The sequence below is a fragment of the Herpailurus yagouaroundi genome, unplaced genomic scaffold (genome assembly GCF_014898765.1).
Source record: "Herpailurus yagouaroundi ecotype Mexico unplaced genomic scaffold, PumYag 221, whole genome shotgun sequence".
In the NCBI taxonomy this organism is placed as follows: Eukaryota; Metazoa; Chordata; class Mammalia; order Carnivora; family Felidae; genus Herpailurus; species Herpailurus yagouaroundi.
This window is the reverse complement of record NW_024412452.1, coordinates 9,971,588-9,993,308: the sequence shown is the minus strand read 5'-3', so window position 1 is coordinate 9,993,308 and position 21,721 is coordinate 9,971,588. Positions and strand designations below refer to the sequence as shown.

The 21,721-nt window shown below is 46.8% G+C and overlaps 1 protein-coding gene across 2 annotated transcripts; it reads right to left on the bottom strand.

Moving 5' to 3' along the window:
* Positions 1–8,782: 8,782 nt before the first annotated feature.
* BOLA3 (bolA family member 3) lies at positions 8,783–16,760 on the bottom strand. 2 transcript variants are annotated; one of them, XM_040458495.1, is made up of 5 exons: positions 16,629–16,702; positions 16,352–16,459; positions 14,352–14,475; positions 12,382–12,470; positions 8,783–9,033 (listed from the first exon to the last, which is right to left on the bottom strand). In XM_040458495.1, exons 2-5 carry the CDS (start codon positions 16,352–16,354, stop codon positions 8,968–8,970), a joined length of 282 nt encoding a protein of 93 aa, XP_040314429.1. In that variant the 5' UTR covers positions 16,355–16,459; positions 16,629–16,702; the 3' UTR covers positions 8,783–8,967. The 2 variants fall into 2 exon arrangements, with proteins under 2 accessions (XP_040314429.1, XP_040314428.1); XM_040458494.1 differs by lacking the exon at positions 16,352–16,459 and having other exon boundaries at positions 16,629–16,760.
* Between the last annotated feature and the right edge of the window lie 4,961 nt (positions 16,761–21,721).

Sequence of the window (21,721 nt, the reverse complement as noted above, 5' to 3'; positions counted from 1 at the left end):
AAAGAAAGAAAGAAAGAAAGAAAGAAAGAAAGAAAGAAAGAAAGAAAGAAAGAAAACTACTAGAACTGATCAATGAATTCAGTTAGGTCACAGGATACAAAATCAATATACAGAAATCTAGTGATTTCTATAAACTATAATGAAATAGCAGAAAGAGAAATTAAGAAAACAATTCCAGGTGCCTGGGTAGCTCAGTGGGTTGAGCATCTGACTTTGGCTTACATTATGATCTTGTGGTTCATGAGTTTGAGCCCCACATTGGGCTCTGTGCTGACAGCTCAGAGTCTGGAGCCTGATTCGGATTCTGTGCCTCCCTCTCTCTCTGCTCCTCACCTTCTCATGCTCTCTCTCTCTCTCTCAAAAATAAATAAAAACATTAAAAATTTTTTTAAAAAGAAAGAAAACAATTCCATTTACAACTGCACTCAATATAATAAAATAGCTAGGAATAAACTTAACCAAAGAAGTGAAAGACCTGTACTCTGAAAACTATAAAATGGTGATGAAAGAAACTGAATAGGGCACAAAAGAAATAGACATTCCATGCTCATGGATTGGGAGAACAAATATTGTTAAAATGGCCATATTGTTATAAAGCAATCTACAGATTTAATGCCATCTCTATCAAAATACCAACAGCATTTTTCACAGAACTAGAACAAATAATCCTAAAGTTTGTATGGAACCACAAAAGACCCCAGATAGCCAAAGCAATCTTGGAAAATAAAAACAAAGGTGGAGGCATCACAATTCCGGACTTCAAGCTGTATTACAAAGCTGTAGTGATCAAGATAGTATGGTACTGGCACAAAAACAGACACATAGATCAATGGAACAGCATAGGAAGCCCCGAAATAAACCCACAATTATATAGTTGATTAGTCTTTGACAAAGGACAGAAAAATATACAGTGGGAAAAAGGCAGCCTCTTCAACAAATAGTGTTGGGAAAGCTGCATAGCCACCTACAAAAGAATGAAACTGGACCACTTTCTTATACCATACACAAAGAAACCCTCAACACGGATTAAGGACCTAAATGTGAGACCTGAAACCCTAAAAATCCTTGGAGAGTATAGGCAGTAATTTCTGACATCAGCCATAGCAACATTTTTCTAGATTTGTCTCCTGAGGCAAGGGAAATAAAAGCAAAATTAGGGGCATCTGGGTGGCTCAGTTGGCTAAGCATCTGACTTCAGCTCAGGTCATGCTCTCACTGTTCATAAGTTCGAGCCCTGCATCAGGCTCTGTGCTGACAGTGTGGAACCTGCTTGGGATTCTCATTCTCTCTCTCTCTCTGCCCCTCCCCTGCTCACACACTCTGCCTGTCTCAAAATAAATAAACGTAAAAGAATAAAGTCTTTAAAAAATTAAAAAATAAAAGCAAAAATAAACTATTGGGACTACATCGAAATAAAAAGCTTCTTCACAGTGAAGGAAACAATCAGCAAAACTAAAAGACAGCCTACGGAATGGGAGAAGGTATTTGCAAATGACATATCCCATAAGAGGTTAGTATCCAAAATATATAAAGAACTGATACAACTTAATACCAAAAAACCAAATAATCCAATTAAAAAACTGAAGACCTGAACAGACATTTCTCCAAATAAGCCAACAGACACATGAAAAGGTACTTATCATCAGAGAAATCAAAACCACAATGATATATCACCTCACACCTCTCAGAATAGATCAAATCAAAAACACAAGAAACAACAAGTGCTGGCGATGATGTGGAGAAAAAAGAACCCTCATGCGTGCCCTGTTGGTGGGAATGCAAACTGGTGTAGCCACTGTAGAAAACAGTATGGATTTTAAATAATTAATTAAAAATAGGGGATGCTTGGCTGGCTCAGTCAGTAGAGGCATATGACACTTGATCCCAGGGTCACGAATTTGAGCCCCATGTTGGGCCTAGAGCTTACTTAAAAATTTTTTTTTAAATACAATCACTATATGACCCAGTAATTCCGCTACTGGGTATTTACCCAATGAATATGAAAACACTAATTTGAAAAGATGTATGCACACCTGTGCTGACTTCAGAATTATTTAAAGTAGCCAAATTAAGGAAGCAGCCCAAGTGTCTATCGATAGATGAATGAATAAAGAAGAGGTAGTATTGGGATACAGAAGTGCTGTTTCAAAGCGACACATGCACCCCCATGTTTATAGCAGCACTATCAACAATAGCCGAAGTATGGAAAGAGCCCATATGTCTCTCGATGGATGAATGGATAAAGATGTGGTGTATATATATACAATGGAGTGTCACTTGGCAACCAAAAAGAATGAAATCTTGCCATTTGCAACTACGTGGATGGAACTGGAGGGTATTATGCTAAGTGAAATTAGAGAGAGACAAAAATCATATGACTTCAATCATATGAGGACTTTAAGAGACAAAACAGATGAACATAAGGGAAGGGAAACAAAAATAATATAAAAACAAAGGGGGGACAAAACAGAAGAGACTCATAAATATGGAGAACAAACTGAGGGTTGCTGGAGGGGTTGTGGGGGGGGATGGGCTAAATGGGTAAGGGGCATTAAGGAATCTACTCCTGAAATCACTGTTTCACTATATGCTAACTAATTTGGATGCAAATTTTAAAAAATAAAAAATAAAATTTTAAAAAGGTGATACACACACGCAATGGAATATTATTCAGCCACAAAAAAGAATGAATTCTTGCCATTTGCAACAATGTGGGTGAATCTAGAGAATACAATGCTAAGTGAAATTAGTCAGAGAAACCAATACCATATGATTTCACTCATACATGGAATTTAAGAAATAAAACAAAGAAAAAAAGAGACAAACCAAAAAACAGACTCTTAACTATAAAGAACAAGCTGATGGTTATCACACTGGAGGTGGGACAGAGGAGAGAATCAAGAAATAGTTGAAGGTAATGTACAGAGTTATTGAATAACTGTGAGTTTTAATTTGTAACACCATATCAGTATTGGTTCATTAACTGTAACAAATACACCACATTAAACTGTTAACAGTAGGGGAAACGTGTAGGATATACAGAAACTCAATTTTTCTGTAAATCTAAGATAGTTCTAAAAAGTTATGTAAACTGTCCTAAAAACTTTATTTAAAAGTTTATTTTGGGGCGCCTGGGTGGCGCAGTCGGTTAAGCGTCCGACTTCAGCCAGGTCACGATCTCGCGGTCCGTGAGTTCGAGCCCCGCGTCGGGCTCTGGGCTGATGGCTCAGAGCCTGGAGCCTGTTTCCGATTCTGTGTCTTCCCTCTCTCTCTGCCCCTCCCCCGTTCATGCTCTGTCTCTCTCTGTCCCAAAAATAAATTAAAAAATGTTGAAAAAAAAAAGTTTATTTTTTAAAAAGCTAAGATTATTACTTGAACTTCACTTGTTCTCACTTTTTACTCTTTCATCCATTTGCTGGTTATTTGGCTCCCGGGAGGAACTTTGTGTTTTTATAACTGCTGGGAGGTGCCCCTGCTCCCTGAGGCAAGAGAAGGTTACAGACACTTGGGTTCTGAATAAATCGTGTTTGAATAAAGGTCAACATGATTGAAGAAACTGGCATCTTTTAGTTGTACCCTCTTATCTGCCTCTCTTTAATAAGCATTACACTTTTCTAAAACAAAACAAAACAAAACAAAATTAAAGTGCAGACATGTTCTTTTAAATTCAGTGTCAGGGTATCTTACTAGGACCTGAGAAATGAGATTAATTTCCTGAAAGGAGATGCCTAGTGATCGACTTAATCCTACCAACATTATTAGAGCAAATCCATGGATAAAAGATGTCAAAAGTCGGGCTCATTCCGCACGGGGAGAATTGTAAGATATGGATGGTGTGGCTTAAGGCTCTTACTTTGCGTTGCAAGTAAGAAACCAACTTTGCTGACTCAAGCCAAAGGTTTCTGATTCCCACATGGCACGTGCGGGGTGGGGGGGGGGCGGCTTACCTTTTGGGCGGGAGGAAGCTCAGGGTAGCATCGTGGAGCGCGGTGGTCCCCGGTGGCAGAGGCCTGGCTCCTTTTTCCTCTGATCCGAAGACCGGATTCCGCCTGGGGCAGGTGGGAGCCCGGCGGTGTGGGGGGAAGCATGGGTGCTCTCCCACTGTTCACCCCTTGGAATTAGGGGGCGGGGCAGCCACCCACCTCAGCCGGGTAGCGGCTGGAGGTGAGCTGGCAAACTGCCGCAGGCGCAGCAGCAACCTGCAAGGAGAGGGCAGGGCAGGCCTCACCCAGGTTTGGGGGCAGAGTTAAGGGGCTGGTCCTGATTCACGCGGCTCTAAGGAGGGCCTGGCGGTTCACTTCTGTATTTAACTGCCTGGTCTCTGCCTCATGGACCTGAGAGCGCTCCAGGTGTGAGTATTTTTAAACAGGCGGTTCTCATTCGCAGCAGGATTGAGAATCACCGTTTTCTTTATTCCCTAGTGGAGGCTTCCTCTTCACTCAGATTTGCCAATGCCCCGCGTGGCATCTCCCAGGCCATGTTTCCAACTTCCGTTTCTCCTAGATTGATTCTCTCCATATATCCTGATTTGAGTGCCCAGATTTGTTTGTCCAGAGCTTTCCACCAGCCATGAGCTTTTCTTTGGTATTTACTCACCCTTTCCGATTTGGATTCCCAAGAAAGAGAATTGGGATTCCTTCGCTCTTTGCCACCATCAAGAGTATGGGTGGGGCTTCGTGGCCCCAGGTCCCCTCCCAGGCTGCAGGCCAGCTCGACCCCAAGACTACTAGTTGGGTAGTGTAATAGGGGGAGAGAGGGGCACTACTCGAGCCTTTGGGACTGAATGGGCCTGGGGGAGGGCTGGGGGAGGGACAATGTCTCTTAGATTGATTTACGTGGTCAGCAAACACCTATCTCAGGATGCTTTGGATTTTTCCACTGGAAAACTGCACATGGTGTGGGTTGTTTGTTTGTTTGTTTGTTTGTTTTTTGTTTGTTTTTAAGTAGGCTCCACACCCAGGATGGGGCCCAACAGGAGGCTTGAACTCAGACCCTGAGATCAAGACCTGAGCTGAGATCAAGAGTGGGTCGTTTAACTGACATAGCCACCCAGGCACCCATGTACACTATTTTTAAAAGGACACTTGACTCAGAAAATGTACTATCTCAATTCAGCAATTTCCATAAGTAGCACTTAATCAAAAAGCGAGGAGTTGGCTGTATCAGATGCAATGTCGTACTCTGGCCACTCACTCAGATTAAACAATTTCTCCTTGTGTAATCAGCTAAAAAGAGACTAAAAAGATTCCTCTCCCAACTTTCCTTTTTTCTTTTTTCTTAAGCTTATTTATTTAAGAGAGAGAGAGAGAGCAGGGGAGGGGCAGAGAGAGAGAGAGAGAGAATCCCAAGTAGGCTCCACACTCAGCTCAGAGCCCGACTCAAGGCTCAAACTCATGAACTGTAAGATCACGACGCGAGCGGAAATCAAGAGTGGGAAGCTTAGCTGACTAAAGCCACCCAGGCGCCCCTCCCAACTTCCTTTTTAGTTTTGGAGAAAGAACAACCACAGGGAGGGTAGGGGAGCTACTTGAAAAAAGTTCTTGTTGCCAGGTTTGGGAGCAGACATGTGGAAGTGGTAGGCAGGGCTGACACATTTCTCTGGGCCTGAAGAGTTGCCTGGGGTGAAGCCAGGGAAGAGTCCAAGTTTCCTTGGTATCCCCAGCCTCCTAGCAGGCCTGTTAGGCCACATCACCGTTCCCTCTGGTCAAGAATGTCTGTTGTTTGTCCTCAGCCTCTTCTTGGGAGAACAGAACCCCGCTTATTTCGGCGATTGCTCCTCTCCCCACTCCAAACCAGAGTCCAGGGAGAGGCTGCCATGTCACATGACTCCTGGGTGGCTCCTGATTCAAGATGGGCCCATCAGAGGCATTCCCTGGCGTTCTTTGAATGGGAACTTGGAAGGAAAGTCTGCCTTTCTTGCGGCTAGGACGTGAAGTATAAAAATTAAGAGCTATGTATAGGCAGTGCAGTGAGTCATATACTGGCAGTATATGGTGAACACCAATCGACAATAAACATATCTAGGGGCGCCTGAGTGGCTCAGCCGGTTAAGCATCCGACTTTGGCTCAGGTCATGATCTCACGGTTCGTGAGTTCAAGTCCCTCATCGGGCTCTCTGCTGTCAGCACAGAACCTGCCTCAGATACTCTCTTCCTCTCTCTCTGCTCCTCCCCAACTCGTGCACACACTCTCTCTTAAAAATAAATAAAACAAGGGCGGTTGGCTGGCTCAGTCAGTTAAATGTCTGACTTCAACTCAGGTCATGATCTCACGGTGAGTTCAAAATTTTTTCAAAGAAAAAAAGTAAATAAAATATGTGTCTGTAATAAAGCTGATCTGCAGGGAGAAGCAAACAGGTGATGTGGAGACCCAGGGGTGTGGTATGTTCCTGACATTTAGCTGGACCCCATCCTTTCTGCAGTCTGGCTCTTCAACCTCTCCTTCAATATGTGAAATGCCCCAGTGTCCAGCCAGCAGTGCAAAAGCATACCAGTTAGCTATCGCCCTGTAGCTTACCCCAAAACCCAGTGACTTCAGACAACATTTATTATCTCATAGTTTCTGCTGGTCAAGGATTGGGAGTAGCTTAGCTGAGTGGTTCCGGCTCAAGCTGCAGTCAAGATGTCAGCTGGGGCGACAGTTGTCTGAAGGCTTAACTGTGACTGTGACTTGGAAGGACCCACTTCCAAGATGGCTTACCCAAATGGCTCTTGTTTTGGCAGGTTTGGTTCCCTGCTGGCTATTGGCAGGCCCGCTTCATTGGCTGTTGGTGAGAGGCCTCGGTTCCTCACGTGGACCTCCCCGCAGGCTGCTTGAGTGTTGTCACAACATGGCGGCTCCCTTCCCCCAGAGTGAGCAACTGAAGAGAGAGCAAGGAGGAAGCCGCGGTGCCTCTTATGACCTAGTCCCTGAAGCTGCACCTTGTCATTTCTGCTTTATTCTGTTCTTTAGAAGCTGATCCCTTTGTCCAGCCCACCCTCAATCAGGCTCCACACAAGTAACCAACATGTATCTAATTCTGTGATCTCTCAGTTCTCCCTGAGCACTATCTTCTTCTGGTCTCTGGGACTCCATTCTTTTTTTTTTTTTTTTCCCCCATGTTTATTTATTTTTGAGAGAGAGAGAGACAGAGAGACAGAAGCACTATCTTCTTCTGGTCTCTGGGACTCCATTCTTTTTTCTTTTTCCATGTTTATTTTTGAGAGAGAGACAGAGAGACAGAGCATGAGCAGGGGAGGGGCAGAGAGAGAGGGAGACCCAGAATCTGAAGCAGGCTCCAGGCTCTGAGCTGTCAGCACAGAGCCCAATGCAGGGCTCGAACTCATCAACCATGAGATCACGACCTGAGCCGAAGTCGGATGCTTCACCGACTGAGCCACCCAGGCGCCCCTGTGGGACTCCATTCTTAGGCTTTTCCTTATTACACTACCTAAAAACACCTCTTTCAGAGGTGCCTCTGGTCCTCAGTTCTGTTTCATCCTGGCTTCTCAGCCATTATACAACTGAGTACATGTATTCCGTGTAAAAGGTGGTTCTTCTTTGGCAGGACACCAATCCCTCCCCCATACTGTGGAGAAAGAGAGTATTTTTAAACCAGAAAATGGGGGCATGGTATATGCACAGAATATTTAAAACTTGTGCTGCTCCAAAACTCAGGCCCAAGGTTGTTTTAACTACATACTTTCATTTCTGAGGGATCTTCAGAAATGACAGTGAACACTGGTTTCCCTGGTGGGCAGCTCCCTGAAAGAGAAAGAAGGTGGCTGAGGAAGGAGCAGATGGTCAACTTGCTATCACCATGGTGACCGGGGTGCCGAGGACTGGGAGAGGCAGTGGACGTAGTCTCTCGGAAAGCCGCCCGGGAGGGAAGTGGGGGTGGGAAGACAGGAGCCACACTGTGAGGGCAGGTGAACACAGTAGGGCTCTCGGTTGCAAGTGACAGACACTGACCAGGCCGATGTGGACAGTGAAGAATTTAGTGAAAGGACATGGGACAATCACAGAAATTCTGGGAACGCTGGTGAACGAGTTTTTGAAAAGGGGCAGGGGCAGGAACAGGAAGGCTCCGTTACCAGGGCCCATATCCCGCTGCAGACCCAGACACCGTGCCCGCCACCATGGACTCGAGAGACGGCAGCTTGTAGCGCTCTGTGGCTGCCAGTACCCAGAGTACCGGATACGGCAGCCACAGCGGCTGGAGTGGATGTGCCGCTACCCCTGCTTCTTGGCTCACTTGCTCCCAATTCAAAGTCCAGATCTATCTGATGGGCTGAGTCCAGACCACCGACCTGTGCCCATTTGCAAGGGAGCTAGGAAGCCAAACCTTTTCCGCTTCTGTTGTGGGAGATGGGCTGCACCTCCCTCCGGGATGCAAAGGGTGGGGGAATCTTCAAACAGGAAGAAGACCTTGATCCTGGCATCCCGGACTCCTCAGAGCCCACTCCAGGGAGTAAGAAAGGGAAGGCCTAAGATCATTCTCGTAAGAAGTTTGGAGGGGAAGGGAAAGAGAGCACTAAACTGAAGGAATAGCAAAACCAAAGGATTTTTTTTCTTCCCTTTTTTTCTTTCCTTTTTGGTAAGATTAAGAGGCCTTAACAGCAGTGTCCTAGAGGAGCAGCTTCATAGAGAAGAAATAAGAAAGTTTCTTGACACGAGAGAATTAGCTGGCACTCCATTCCGCCTCTGTAGCAGCTGGACAGAACTGTCCAAGGACGAGACCACTTTGGATAAAAGGACATTGCTTCTGAAACAAAGGAACTAGACGCATCACCAATGACTCTTCAAAAGTTTCAGTTGTCTGTTGCCTTTAATTAATCTCTAAATAGAGAACATATTCTTCTATAATTATAATATGCAAATGTCTATGAACAAAATAGATAATTTTTTTGGCAAATGCCTAGGAAAGAATGGTGTCAGCCAAGTTCATCCAAGGTTTTAAGCAGCAGCATCTACACAGTCAGGATGTGGTCAGTGTTTGGGAACGGAGGTAAATATCCGCAATCCATGCATCCCTTTGATTTCTTCTTTTAGTGCCTAAGTAAGTAGAAAAGCATCACTGTTTGTTTTGCATTTGACATTGAATACATTAAGTCTCTGTGAGAATAGTTGCGTATAGCTCTGTGTTTATAGGAGGCTTTGTCTAAACAGTTTTTACCTTTTTAAAAGAAGGGTTTTTAAAATTTTTTTGAATATCCAATGAGGCTCAAAAATCAAGTTATGGAAGGCATACAGTGAAGTTTCCCCCACACCTGTCCTCCACACACCCCCCCATTCCCACCTCCATCCCCAAATAGAGAACCCTTATTAATTTCTTGTGTGTCTTTGCAACGATTGAAAAATGCATGTTTAGGCTACTATGAATATATATCCACCCAGCTGCCTTTTAATAGCACAAATGGTAGCGTTTCAAACACATTGTTCTATACTTCCCCTTCTCCACTAGCCACCAGAGATCTTATTTATGTACTGCTGGTAGACCTACCAATTTCCATTTAGGTGGCTATGTGCCTCTGGCCCAGCCCGATAGGTCCAGGGGCAACACGTGACCCGAACTGAACCAATCAGAATCTCTGCTGGGATTTTTCCGTGTGGAGCCAGTCTTTTGAGTCACTCTACTTGAACAACGTCAATTGGAGGTGGCTGGGGGCCATGTTCTCCAACAAGAGAAAGCCTGGGGCACCTGGGTGGCTCAGTTGGCATCCGACTTCAGCTCAGGTCATGATCTTAGGGTCCATGAGTTTGATCCCCGCATTGGGCCATGGGCTGAGAGCTCGGACCCTGGAGGTTGCTTTGGATTCTGTGTCTCCCTCTTGCTCTCTGCCCCTCCCCTGCTCGCGCTCTGTCTCTCTCTCAAAAATAAATAAACATTAAAAAAAAAAAGCAAGCAAGCAAGCAAGCCTGTCTCCAATAGGAGAAAATGAGGCCAACACACAGAAGCCAAAAGCTCAGAGGAGAGAGAGTACAAGCAGACGAACTTGTTTAAGACCCTGAATTTAGATATGTCAGAAACCAGATAAATTAATTACATGGGCCAATTAATTTCCTTTGTTTGCTTTTGCTAGTTTACAGGAAAAAAATTCTTAACATGTGCAGTCAGGTTTATAGTCAGAAGGATCCTTAGAGAGAATCTGGTCCCGTCCCTTTCTCTGATAAAAAAGAAATAGAATCTATCCCCTGTCAAAATTCAGCAAGCAAGTAACGGAATTAGGACCTGAGCCCGATGTCCTGGCCACTCCTGGTTTCCCTGGGGCTCCTGGCCAGCCCTGATGCTGGAAGCTCGTCTGTGCTGGGAGCCAATGAACTGCCCCACCACCTGCGTATTCACACACAACCCCCTCAGCTCTGCAGACAACAGAAATGTCCCCAGGGGAAAAAGCTTCCTGTGATCACTGGGGGAAGGGAACACAGACCCCTGGGTCACAAGCTCTCTGCTTTCTGTAGGCACAGAGTACCCCTTAAAGGCTGTCCCTGACCATATTTGGGCTGCAACCTGGGCCACAATTCTAAAAGCCTCCTTGGCTAGGCGAGGGCCCAGCCACATTTTCACATGGAAGGCCCTGACCCCTCATGTCCTGTGCACTTACCCCTCTGAATGCCTTCCACCAACTCTCTTGCAGGCTTCTAAGGACCTGTGACCTAGGTAGGTCACTGTATCTCCCAGCTACAGAGGGCCTTAGAGATCACCTGGGTCACATCACAGTTGAGGGAACTGAGTCCCTGGTAGGGAAGGGACCTGGCCAAAGCCCCACAGTTTGTAAAATGTAGTTTGGGTACACATTTCTCAGCACCTGCTATTGTGCTGGGCTCACAGATGAAAATGTTGTAGACAACAATGATGATAATGGTGATGGCCATTGATGTTTACCGAGGGCTTACTAGTAAGGTGTCAGACGGTATTCTCAGTGCTCTACGTGTGCTTTACCACTAATTTTCAAAACAGTCCTTTGAGGTAGGTACTACTACTCTCCCCAGTGACAGATTAAAAAACTGAGGCATAGGGAGGTTGAGTAAGTTGCTCAAGGTCACACAGCTAGAAGGCAGCAGAGCCCAGATTTGTAATGTGGGCAGACAGACTCCAGAACCTGCATCCTTGACCACTTGTAACAGTGGCTCCCGACCGGGGGATGCACTCAAATGAACAGTGCCCCTAGGAGTGCAGGCTCACCAGGCAGCCTGAGTAGTTTTGGGGACAAAACCCAAAGTCTAACCGGTTGGAGATGATTTGGGTCACTGAGGTCCTCCCTGTCTTGTCTTGGCTCCAACCCCTGACATCATGTGAGACTAGAAGCACTTCTGGGGGAGCAAAGTAGTTGTTCCACCCCAGACTTCCCAGGCAGACCAGCAGCGCACCATATGGTCATGGATGCCCACATCCGAGGGAAAGGCTGGGCTCCGTGAGGAACCCAAAGATGGATCCCAAAGGGAACAGCCTACAAAGGGCTGACAGGGCCAAGGGACAGACGGCAGGGATGTAAGTATCCAGGACACAATGCAGAAAATATTGGAGTCAGAGGACGCAAGGGCATTCGCTCCCTACCACGCAGGTAGGGGAGGCAGCATTTGAGCCGGGTGCAGGAGGGGAGGAAGGGAGCCCAGGCAGGAGGTCTGATCTTGGCAAAGGTCCAGATGCAAAGACAGAACGGTAGGCAGGGGCCAGGGGAGGGTTCATTCAGAGAAGGGTGGGGAAAGGCCTGGAATAGCAGTCTGGAACACCAGAACTTGATATACAAGGAGCCACCGAGGGATTCTTATGACCAGAGCTGTGCTGTACAGAAATTAAACCAGCTCACAATGTACAAGACCTTCCAGAATGATTCAAACACACCTGATGCAGGGGAGGGGGCAAGTTTACAGATACAGGCCCAGGGTCAAGGCTGGTATAGATTCCAAGTAAAAGAAGCACAGAGAATGAATAAACCGGGCCTGGGTCTGGTTAAATCTGATGTTCCAGACCCCTAACATTATGTCACTGGGTCTGGGGCAGCTAGAGCAATTCTCAGTCATGCCATGCCTCAATTTGCCCATCTGTAAAGCAGTCCAAAGAAGTGCTAAAAAAATCTTCAAATCTACAAAAACATCTATTTTTACAAAATACATTTACTATGTGTCAATAACAGTAAACACCTGTAGCATTATCCAAGGAAATATACAAGGAAACTATCAGGAGGCTTGTTTTCAATTCTGAGTAAAATTCCTATTTGCCCACAGTCTGATTCCAGGTAGTTCCAGATTATGTTTTGCTCAGGTCCTGAATGCTGTTTGCATGAGTGCTGTATTGTAGTATTTGTTCCTAGGACTAACAGTTAAATACCATCCCCACTCGTCAGGCCCTCTCAAGATGCTGGAGATCAACGGCAAAGGAGCCTTGTTGCTTGTACTGACCTGATTTACCATCTGGTGCTGCTGGACAGTTCTCTTCTCCTTAAATTCTTCTGACTCGATCTGGATTTCATACATAGCCCCACAGCCTCCTGAAATAAACATGACTCAAAAGTGTTTCAATTATTAACTTACGGTAGCCACAGTCCCATATGTCCTTAGAGTACCGTACAATCCAAAGAAGGTCTGAAATGTTATTGTTCAGCAGAAAGTTGCGAAGACTGTTAGGAAAACATCATGGCTTCTAACCTGACCACACCCTCCCCGCAGGCTGCCTCGATCCAAAACGCGCTGTTCCTTTTTCAAGGCAGTTGCACTGCCCAGGATGATTACTTGTGGGGTGCGAAAGATAAGGCACAAAGCATGGAAAACCTAGGAAGTGTAGGTTTGCCTTGCATTTCTTTTTAACAGGCCAATAATCCCCAGGGAAGAGGATGGGAGAGACCGAAGTTCAGTGTTCAACCTTCCTAAGCACCAGCAAAAAAATATTTTTAAAAATGCAAAAAATACACTAAAGTTTGGCTTGAAACCTGTGTAATACTAACCAAAAGAAAAGAAAGGAGTGGAAGCATGAGAGAGACAGGGACTAATGGCAACATGCTGCCCGAGCAGGAAACAACATGCGCAGGAAGGAAAACGTCCCGTGCTGTTAACACCCGGCCGTTTTATGAGAAGTGCAATTTACTCAATGGGCTTTATGTGTACTAGGAGTCCAAGCTTTGGTTAACCTAGCTTCCCAGCCTTCCCCACTCTGTTCAGGGCTAGGCAGAGCCAGACTGAAGGTCAGGTTCCAGCTCTGCCTGACCTGGGCCTGGGGCAGGTATAGGACCGGTGACGTCAAGGCCTCGGCGATGCCCTGGGACACTGCAGAGAGCTCACCAACGGATCTTTGGATTGATTGATTTTTCTACACTTCTGAATAAAAACTATTTTCTAAACTTTCGCCCAATCCTTGCAGATGTTACGTTCTCAGAGAAGCCAGCGGCCTCACAGCAATGCTGGGCGGCAAAGACATGTCTGGGTGTGGGGAGACGCAGGTCCACGCCCACCTTACTACCTCCACTAGGCTGCTCCACAAGTGTCTGGAGAAAGGCCCCATCTTCCTTTTGTGCGCAAGTCGCCTCCCCAGCCTCCTCCTAACGCGCAGCCAGCCTGAACTTCTCAGGTGCCAGTGGCATCTGAGAAAGGGCCTGGCTGGGGCTGGTAACTGGGCTCAGGACAGAGTCTACCCGTGTCCTGGTGCTGGTTCCAGCTCTGCCACCTCCTCCCTGCGAGGGGCTGGGCGGGGTCTTTGGCCTTTCCAGGCTCGGCTCCTCGTGGGGAAAGTGAGGAAGTTATTGTCAAAAGGATAAAATCCTTCTGGGGTCCTCTCCAGACCTGACATGCTAGGGTGTCAGAAGAATGCAGAGAAATTAAAGTCATGTCCTTCTCAAAGTCAAATTAAAGACTGTGGACCTGAGGGGGTGCCTGGGTGGCTCAGTCGGTTGGGCATCTGACTCTCGATTTCGGCTCAGGTCACGATCTCACCGTTCATGAGTTCAAGCCCTGCATTGGGCTCTGCCCTGATGGTGCCAAGCCTGCTTGGGATTCTGCCTCTCTCTTTCTCTGTCCCTCCCCTGCTTGCTCTCTATCTCTCTCAAAATAAATAAAAATAAACTTTAAAAAAAAAAAAAAAAAAAGACTGTGGACCGGAGTCCCAGGGTGACGGAGAGGGACCACATCTGAGCCGGGCCAGGCTGGCAACCAGGAGTTCTCCCAGCTGGGCCTTATCCCCTCACACAGTTTCCCTCTGACGCTTCCACAGCCCCACCTCCACCCCTTCAGCTGGGAGAGCCAGAATTCTATCTCTCCAACAGCCACACATATTGAAAAGCCACTGATGACAAGTTCACTCTGCCAAGCCCCCTGCCCTCTACCCCTCCAGAGGGCAAAATCCTACCAAACCCTGTGGGAAAGATGAGAGAAAATCTTGCCTGAAATGTCGGTCACCTTGATAGCTGTAGCTCGAGGAAACTTTTCTTTGAGAATTTGGGTTACTTTGAGCTCCCCCTCAGTCTGCGAGGCAAACATCCGCTGGGCGCAGTGGAGAAGAGGAAGCTGCCACACAACAAAGGAGTCATGGCTGAGCAAGATGATGCCACCCCCAGTTCGGCCCAGGCCACTATGCAGGCCCCACCCACCATTGCCCTGCCAGCCAGGGCCCCGGGCTACATCAGAGGGGCTGCATGGTGTCAGATGTCCGCATAAGCTCCCCAGAACACAGAATAAACTTCAAGGGGAGTAAAGGGAGGTGGGGAGTGGAATTGTAAATAACTCGCTTCGACTCCAGAGACCAAACTCAATAGATACTAAACTCTTCATGATACTGCTGTGAGAGAGACACTGTCATGATTTCAGTTTTAGAGGTGAGGAAACTGAGGCACTAAGGAAAGAGTGCCACGGTTGGATCTATTAGATCCAGAGCCTGGAGAGGCCAGGCAGCAGGCCTCAGATGTGCCTCACTATGCCAGCATGCCACTGACCATGCACTGGTGAGACCAAACGCCACCTATCCCATAGGCCCGGTCAACATTCCACACCCTCCTGTGGGATGTGGCCTTGCTCACTAAGCCAACCACACTTTGTGACACATACTAATTCTTACTGGAAAGAAGGAGCAGAATTCTATTAAGTGATCTGAAGGAAAAACATTTTTCCATTATTTACTATTGGCAGCAACACTCTCCCTACCCCCCGGATGGCTACCATAGGGAGCCAGTGCATCTGATGCATCTGATGGGAACATGTCTCAACCCTAAGGGGAGAAGGAGCAAAAAGCCAGGTCTGCACCCCTTTGGCTGGGTTGAGTACATGCTGAAAGGGAGACTGAAAATACAGCATGGCGGCCAAAGTAACCTGCACAAAACAGTGCCTTTTGAAGCTAGTCTGGAAAGGTGCCCAGATAAGAGGCATTACAAAGGGCCTGGGATTGGAGGGGGATGGCAGGTGGGATACGTGAGTGCTGTTCATCCAGTGCTGGTGCTGAAGGTGCCATCCCTTCACCTGTCAGTCCTGCCCACCCTCAGGCCTTTCCTGATGGCCCAGAGCAGGGTCCTGTGTTAGAGAATCTGGAAGCACCTTCCTTAAAATGACCTGTGCACTGGTTTTCATCAGCTCATTTCAAAGGCCAAGACTGAGTCTGTCCTGTTACTGCAGCCTTCCAAACCTGGGCCAGGGCAGGCTCTCAGGAGGACTTGGGTATGGATGGGAGGATGAATGAACAAATGGATTAGTGGAATGTGCACACCATTCAGGGCATGCCTACTCGCACCTGCAAAGAAGTCTCAATTCTAGCAGGCAGTTGAAATACAGGTCAGAAGAAAGATCTGGAGTGAGACTGAGTGGAGGGACAGAAACTTGGTGTTGCAGGCCAGGCTAAGGTTGGGGTGGAGGAAGGAACAGAGAGAAGGAGACTTTTCTGAGGACAGAGCCTTGGGGGGCAAAGGCAGAGGTGGCAGGCAGAACCAATAATCGCTAAGGGGTGTAGGTGGTTAGCATTGCTGATTTTTTTGGGATAAGTCTTTCCTCCATTTTAGCTAATCTTTCGGCAGCGGCCTTTAAACGAGCAATCTGATGAAATCCCTAGAATTCTGACTGTCCACGCTGAAAGTCACCAGCTTTTTATACTTGGTGGAGGCGGGTTCAAAGGCAGCAGGAGAGAAGGAATAGGAGAGCAAAGTGGATGAAGTGAGGAAAGAATCAGAAACGAGAAAACTATAGAGCGCGTAGTGAGTGCCCTCTGCTGGGCTTCTACTCCGGACAAGTAGGATTTTGGAGAGGATTAAGGTCACAGAGGCTGGGAGGACTTGCCCAAAGTCCAGACACCTCACACTCTCCGGCACCCACTCCAGGACTCCCGGCTGTGGCATAGCTGTGACTGCTATGTCTCTGGCTCAGTACGTCAACACCGCTCTCTCGGTGCCCACCAGATTACCATTGTTTATGTGTCTGTTCCCCTCGCCCCCAACCTCCACCGGCTTTCAAGCTCCGCCAGCGTGCGCCAGGGTCTGACATTTCTCCGAAAGCCGGCCGCCCGGATCCACTGTGTGACCGAAACAACTAGGAATGAATGAGAGAAAGGAAGGGGGGAGGCCCCAGGGCCCAGCGCCGCGATCTCCCTGAGCCCGTCCTCGAGCTCCGGCCCCGGACAGCCCTGCGGCCCCTCCGCAGCTCCCACCCGTGAAGAGCAGCCCGGCCCCGCCCGCGCTCACCCCGCGGATCCCGCGGAGCAGAGACGCTGTCGCGGCCGGGCTCCACGCCGCCATGCCCGGCCGACACGGCCCGCCGCCGGAGGTCGCCGCGTCCCTTGAAAGGCGCGGAGCCCCGGACCGGGAGTCGCCGCCGCGGGCGACGCCGCCCCCTGCCGCCCGGAGGCCGCGAGCCGCCCCAGTCCGGCCCCGTGCGCGTCCCGGGGACACCTCCCCGGAACCAGCCGTTCGGCGCGCTCGCGCCCCTCCCCGGCCGGGTCCGCCCCGTGCTGCTCCAGCCTCCCGGGCCCGTTCCACCACCGGCGGGCCCTTCTTGCCCAGCCTGGAGACGCCCGGTGTTCTCGACCCTTGGTTCTGAGCTGCCCTTACGCCTATGCCCCTCGCGCCCTAGGTGGGACACCTCCCTGTGTCCCCACCGCAACCTGGCTTCCAAACTGGGGAGTGTGGGTTTCTCCCTCCAGAACAGGGGGGCGTGGAGGGGCTTTAAGCAGGGGAGTCGTTTTTAGATTTGCGTTTTAGAAAGATCGCTCTGGGTCCGCGAAGAGGAGGGGCTGTAGGGGGCGGACTTTGGAGGCGAGGACAGAAATTCTGAGGCTACCGCGATGATCCAGGTGAGATTTGAGGTCTCAACGGGAGCTGGGGCAGCAGAGATGAAGGTCACTTGGGAAGGGAAGGGAATGGAGTGACTGGATTAGGCAGCGGGGGTGAGGGAGGCGTCTGGCGTGGAGAGTGCAGTGGGTGGAGAAGGGCTAGGTTTGGGGTGAAGAGTGCCGACAAACACAGTTTTGAATTTGCCTGACTTCAAGGTGCCCGCAGGACACGGCCCTGCAGAGAAGTAGGCTGGAACCACAGACCGCGGGCTCCTGAGAATGTAGTGGAAGCTGTCTCCAGTGAGGATGGGTAAAGTTACCCAGCAAACCTGCCCCACCTCTGGAGTAATTCAGACTGATGTCAAGGTCAAAATTCAACCAAGAGCTTTCTCTCTCTAGCAGTAATTGTTTGCAACATGTGGTCTCGTATACCCTGCAGGCTTTACTAGTTCTTTTTGCTATTGCCTTCTGGTCTATGCAATCAATCATGTTCAGCTTGGCACTTGGATGAGTTGGACGGACCTACAGTTGCTCTTTCAAATGATCACCTAGATAGGTACTTCAGTATTGAGTGTCTTCCATGCTTTGGGTCTCATAATTTCTCCTTTGGATTACTGTAATAACCTTTCTCACATTTTTTTGCTTGATTCCTTAAAAATCATGGTGGGTGGGATTAGGGATAATTTGCTAGTGTAATAAAAACTACCAAAACTATTTTTCCCAGCGGTGTGGTAGTGAACAAGCCTTTGCTCCTCAAACCTTGCGGTTCAAAGGAGGCCGAACTATCCCCAGCTCTGGGAGTAGCCATATGACCCAGATTTGGCCAATCAGACAGATTTGTTTGGGTTGGTCACATGACCTGAGCCAGACCAGTGAGAGTTGGTGTACAGACTTGTCTGGAACTAAGAAATGGTCATTTACCACTGAGTTGCTAAACTGTTAAACAGCTGGCTGTCATCTTTGTAATCATGTGGGCAGTGCCCACTTTGGAAATGAAGTAGGGACAGTAGAGTCGGAGGGAGTCAAGCAGTGCCAGAAAGGAGCGCTGAAGTAATTTTAGTTGGCTTTGTCACTTGTAAGAGACCACGTTCAACTCACTGATTTCTATTTGAATTCCTCTTTCCTTTATTGAAAGTCAGTACTTTTGCTTATCTCCAACCTTCCTCTTCCTCATAATTTCACAATTGCTCACATTATATTTTGGACTGTCACTGCCCCAGTATCCTCCCCTTGGCATTTCCACCCTGCTGTCAGGGTCCTCTGAAGTGCAAACCTGTCCATTATTTGCTTATCTCAAATCCTTCAGACTCTCTATCGCCTACTGGCAAAAACCCAAGGTCTTTTGGATGACTTAACCACTACCTGAAATCCACCCTGCAGTAATACTGGGCCGCTCGTACCTTTCTGTACAAGCCATGCTACATGTAAGCTTGGTTATGCCGTTACCCATCTTGGAAGCCAGTTCAAGCCTTGTCTTCTCCAGGAAGCCACCTCTGATTGCCACACACTACACTTAAGGGCTCACAACTTGTGCATAACTTTTATTGCACATGTGGCCCTTGAGAACTATCAATTTATGTAGGTGTCTGTTTTTCCAAATGATCCCTGAGCTCCATGACAGGATCTTGCTTTAGTCCTGTCAACCTGTCACCCAGCATGGCATGGGACAAAAAGTCCACATGCTGATTACTGAACAGAGCTGACAGTGGCTTAGCCATTCTAGCTCCACAGTGTGAACTTGAACCATTTCAGGAAAGGATTTGCAGAACCTCACAAATCTTGGGCTTCCAAATTAGTTCCAATTTAACATTTCAAGTATAACTTTTTATGATAGAAGCAAATAAAAGGCCAGTTTTACTCTTACTATAAAGTTTAACAGCTTTAGTCACAGGAAATGGGTGTATCCTTTCTGTCTTGCTTTTTTGCCCCGAACTGGAGACTCTCTAATCTTTACTTATATTGGTCCATGGTTACTCCCTGCTTTCATACTTCTAGTTACATCTGAGCTAACTGTAAAACACTCCTTCAGGAGGATCTCTCTGAATACATCTTTTTTACCTCATAGAGATGGTTTTAAATTGCAGTCACTTTGTTTTATAGAGCCTCCTAGCACTCATGAGCAAATAGAATTTTTACAGATGCACCCCAGAGAAACAGACTGGTCTCATTATGAACTAGCGATTTGAAGTCAGAGCATTTGTGCCACCATATGAAAAACAGTGAAAAATTCTTAGCATACCTCTCAGTTACAACTCCCTTCCCGGGTGGCTGTAAGGATTAAATAAGATAACCTGCTGAAGGAGTCCCCTAAATAGGTAGGTTCCCCTAAAAAGTGGTACTCAAAATGCTAACGAGATAAAGAGCTTGGCCATAATTCTGAATCAATATTGTACTTCCTTCACGTAGCAAATACGCTACAAAAAATGTCAGTTGAGCTAAACAGTGTACCCAGACCCTTACATTCTAGTGAAAACTCCCTTATCTTTTCACAGAGCAGGAACAGAAAGTTCAGAGCAGGAGCCAGTCCACGCTTTCGGAACATCCAGCATCAATTTTACTATGAGCCCTAAACCTCCCAGTAAAATCCAGAAACTTCCCTAGCCTCTCTTGCAGCCAGGACAGATATATGTGACCGAAGATCTGCCAATCTGAGGCTTTTTTTGTCACCCATGTACATTTTTTATTAGGAAGACACACGAAAGGAAGATGGTTTTAGGTAAGATCCTTTATTTTGGTCAGGGCTGTTGAATCTAGCTTTTGGGACGTGCTGAGGCAGAGACTGACATCTAGTGGTCAGAAATAATGGTGTAGGCTATAGTGTCCATTCCAAGCCCTTTAGCAATGAGGCCCAAGGCATGATATAGACATTGTTCTTGGCTGTGTAGCTTTGAAGCCCAACTCTGGCCCTCTCAAAGATTATTTGGGTTATTCTACTACTCATTTATAAAGTTTAAAACAGCTTTCCAACTTAGCTATTAGACACTCCTCCATTTTTGTGAGTGATTTTAATCCTACTGAAATGTAACTATCAAAAAAAATCCAAAACTGATTGATAGCTTCTCCATATCTCATACAAAATAGGAGTGTTGGGGCGCCTGGGTGGCGCAGTCGGTTAAGCGTCCGACTTCAGCCAGGTCACGATCTCACGGTCCGTGAGTTCGAGCCCCGCGTCGGGCTCTGGGCTGATGGCTCAGAGCCTGGAGCTTGTTTCCGATTCTGTGTCTCCCTCTCTCTCTGCCCCTCCCCCATTCATGCTCTGTCTCTCTCTGTCCCAAAAATAAATAAACGTTGAAAAAAAAATTTTTTTTAATTAAAAAAAAACCCATATTATTTAGCCACATTAACTCCCAAATTTTAACTCTAATAAAAAAATCAAAACAATTATAGCAGTGCTGTTTTGAATTAAAATTAGGCACCCGTAATTCGGACCTCTAAAAAGAACTCTAACAGTTCTCCTACAATAACAAAAACTGACTGTCTGGAGTGGGCAGTGTCTTACAGATATGCTGAGCACTCAGTTCAAGTTCAGAAAATCAGCACTCCATTGCCTCCTCTTCCCTTTTCTCAATCTCACAACCAGGAATATGCAAAAGAGGTCCCAAGCTTGGGCTAGTTCAGGAGAAAGGAGACTACTAATTTTTTGTCTGGGACAGGTTTCAGCCACTGTAATCGTAGGCTTAGTTTGTTTCTTGGGGTGGGGCCCTGGTGTTACAGAATATTTATTTAGGGACTTCCTTTTCCTCTAAGAGTTAAGGCAACAATTTAGCTACTGAACGATAAGCAGAAGACAATCTTCCATAGAAGCAAAAATCTCAAGTTTCACATTTAAGTAGAAATGTGTGTTAAGACATACTTTAATCAGTCATTTCTTTCTTTTAATATATTTTATTCTGATGAAGTTACAAAAGTAGATACAAAATACTTTCTTTAAAAGTACAATTAACTGACTTAGAAAAATAGATAAAGCCCCTAAAGGTTTAAAAATACAACATAAATTTTCATGTAAAGAACATCCAAAAATATTTTAGATGGTAACCAAGACTAACTTATGCAAACTATTTTTGAAGTAGACCAAACATAGAACGTTCTATAAAAAACCTATATAGCATGCTGGTAATCCATTTGGATTTACAGAACACTTGTTTGGAATAGAATCTGAGAATGAGAGAAAACCCAAGTGAATTTCAATGCAGTTGCTTCAATAAAGTCACTGCTATCACATATAATATCATCCCCAAAAGCCTTTCATAGTCTGAAATACCAAAATCTAATGCAAACACACAAGGAAGACTGAGGGACAACTACTTTCCCTCTCTCACAGGATTCTACGATAGTAAAAACCAAATCCACTTACTGAACTGATTCCAGGAAGAAACAATGTCCCTCTTGAAGGTGCTCAGTGTTTGGGGTCTCAGCCAGCATTTCTCAGGCCAGAGTCGTGCCGCCAGGAGACAGCCTCCTGTAGCCAGGCGCTAACACCAGCACCTGGGCTGCTGCCGCTCAGAA

What these genes read in the sequence shown, in the direction of transcription:
- BOLA3 (XM_040458494.1), bottom strand. Translation starts at nt 16,682, where the DNA reads ATGGCGGCGTGGAGCCCGGCCGCGACAGCGTCTCTGCTCCGCGGGATC. An exon ending in TGCTCCGCGGGATCCGCGGG is followed by an intron (nt 14,476 to 16,628) that starts GTGAGCGCGGGC and finishes GTTGTGTGGCAG; the next exon opens with CTTCCTCTTCTCCACTGCGC. An exon ending in AGCACCAGATGGTAAATCAG is followed by an intron (nt 9,034 to 12,381) that starts GTCAGTACAAGC and finishes CTACTTACTTAG; the next exon opens with GCACTAAAAGAAGAAATCAA.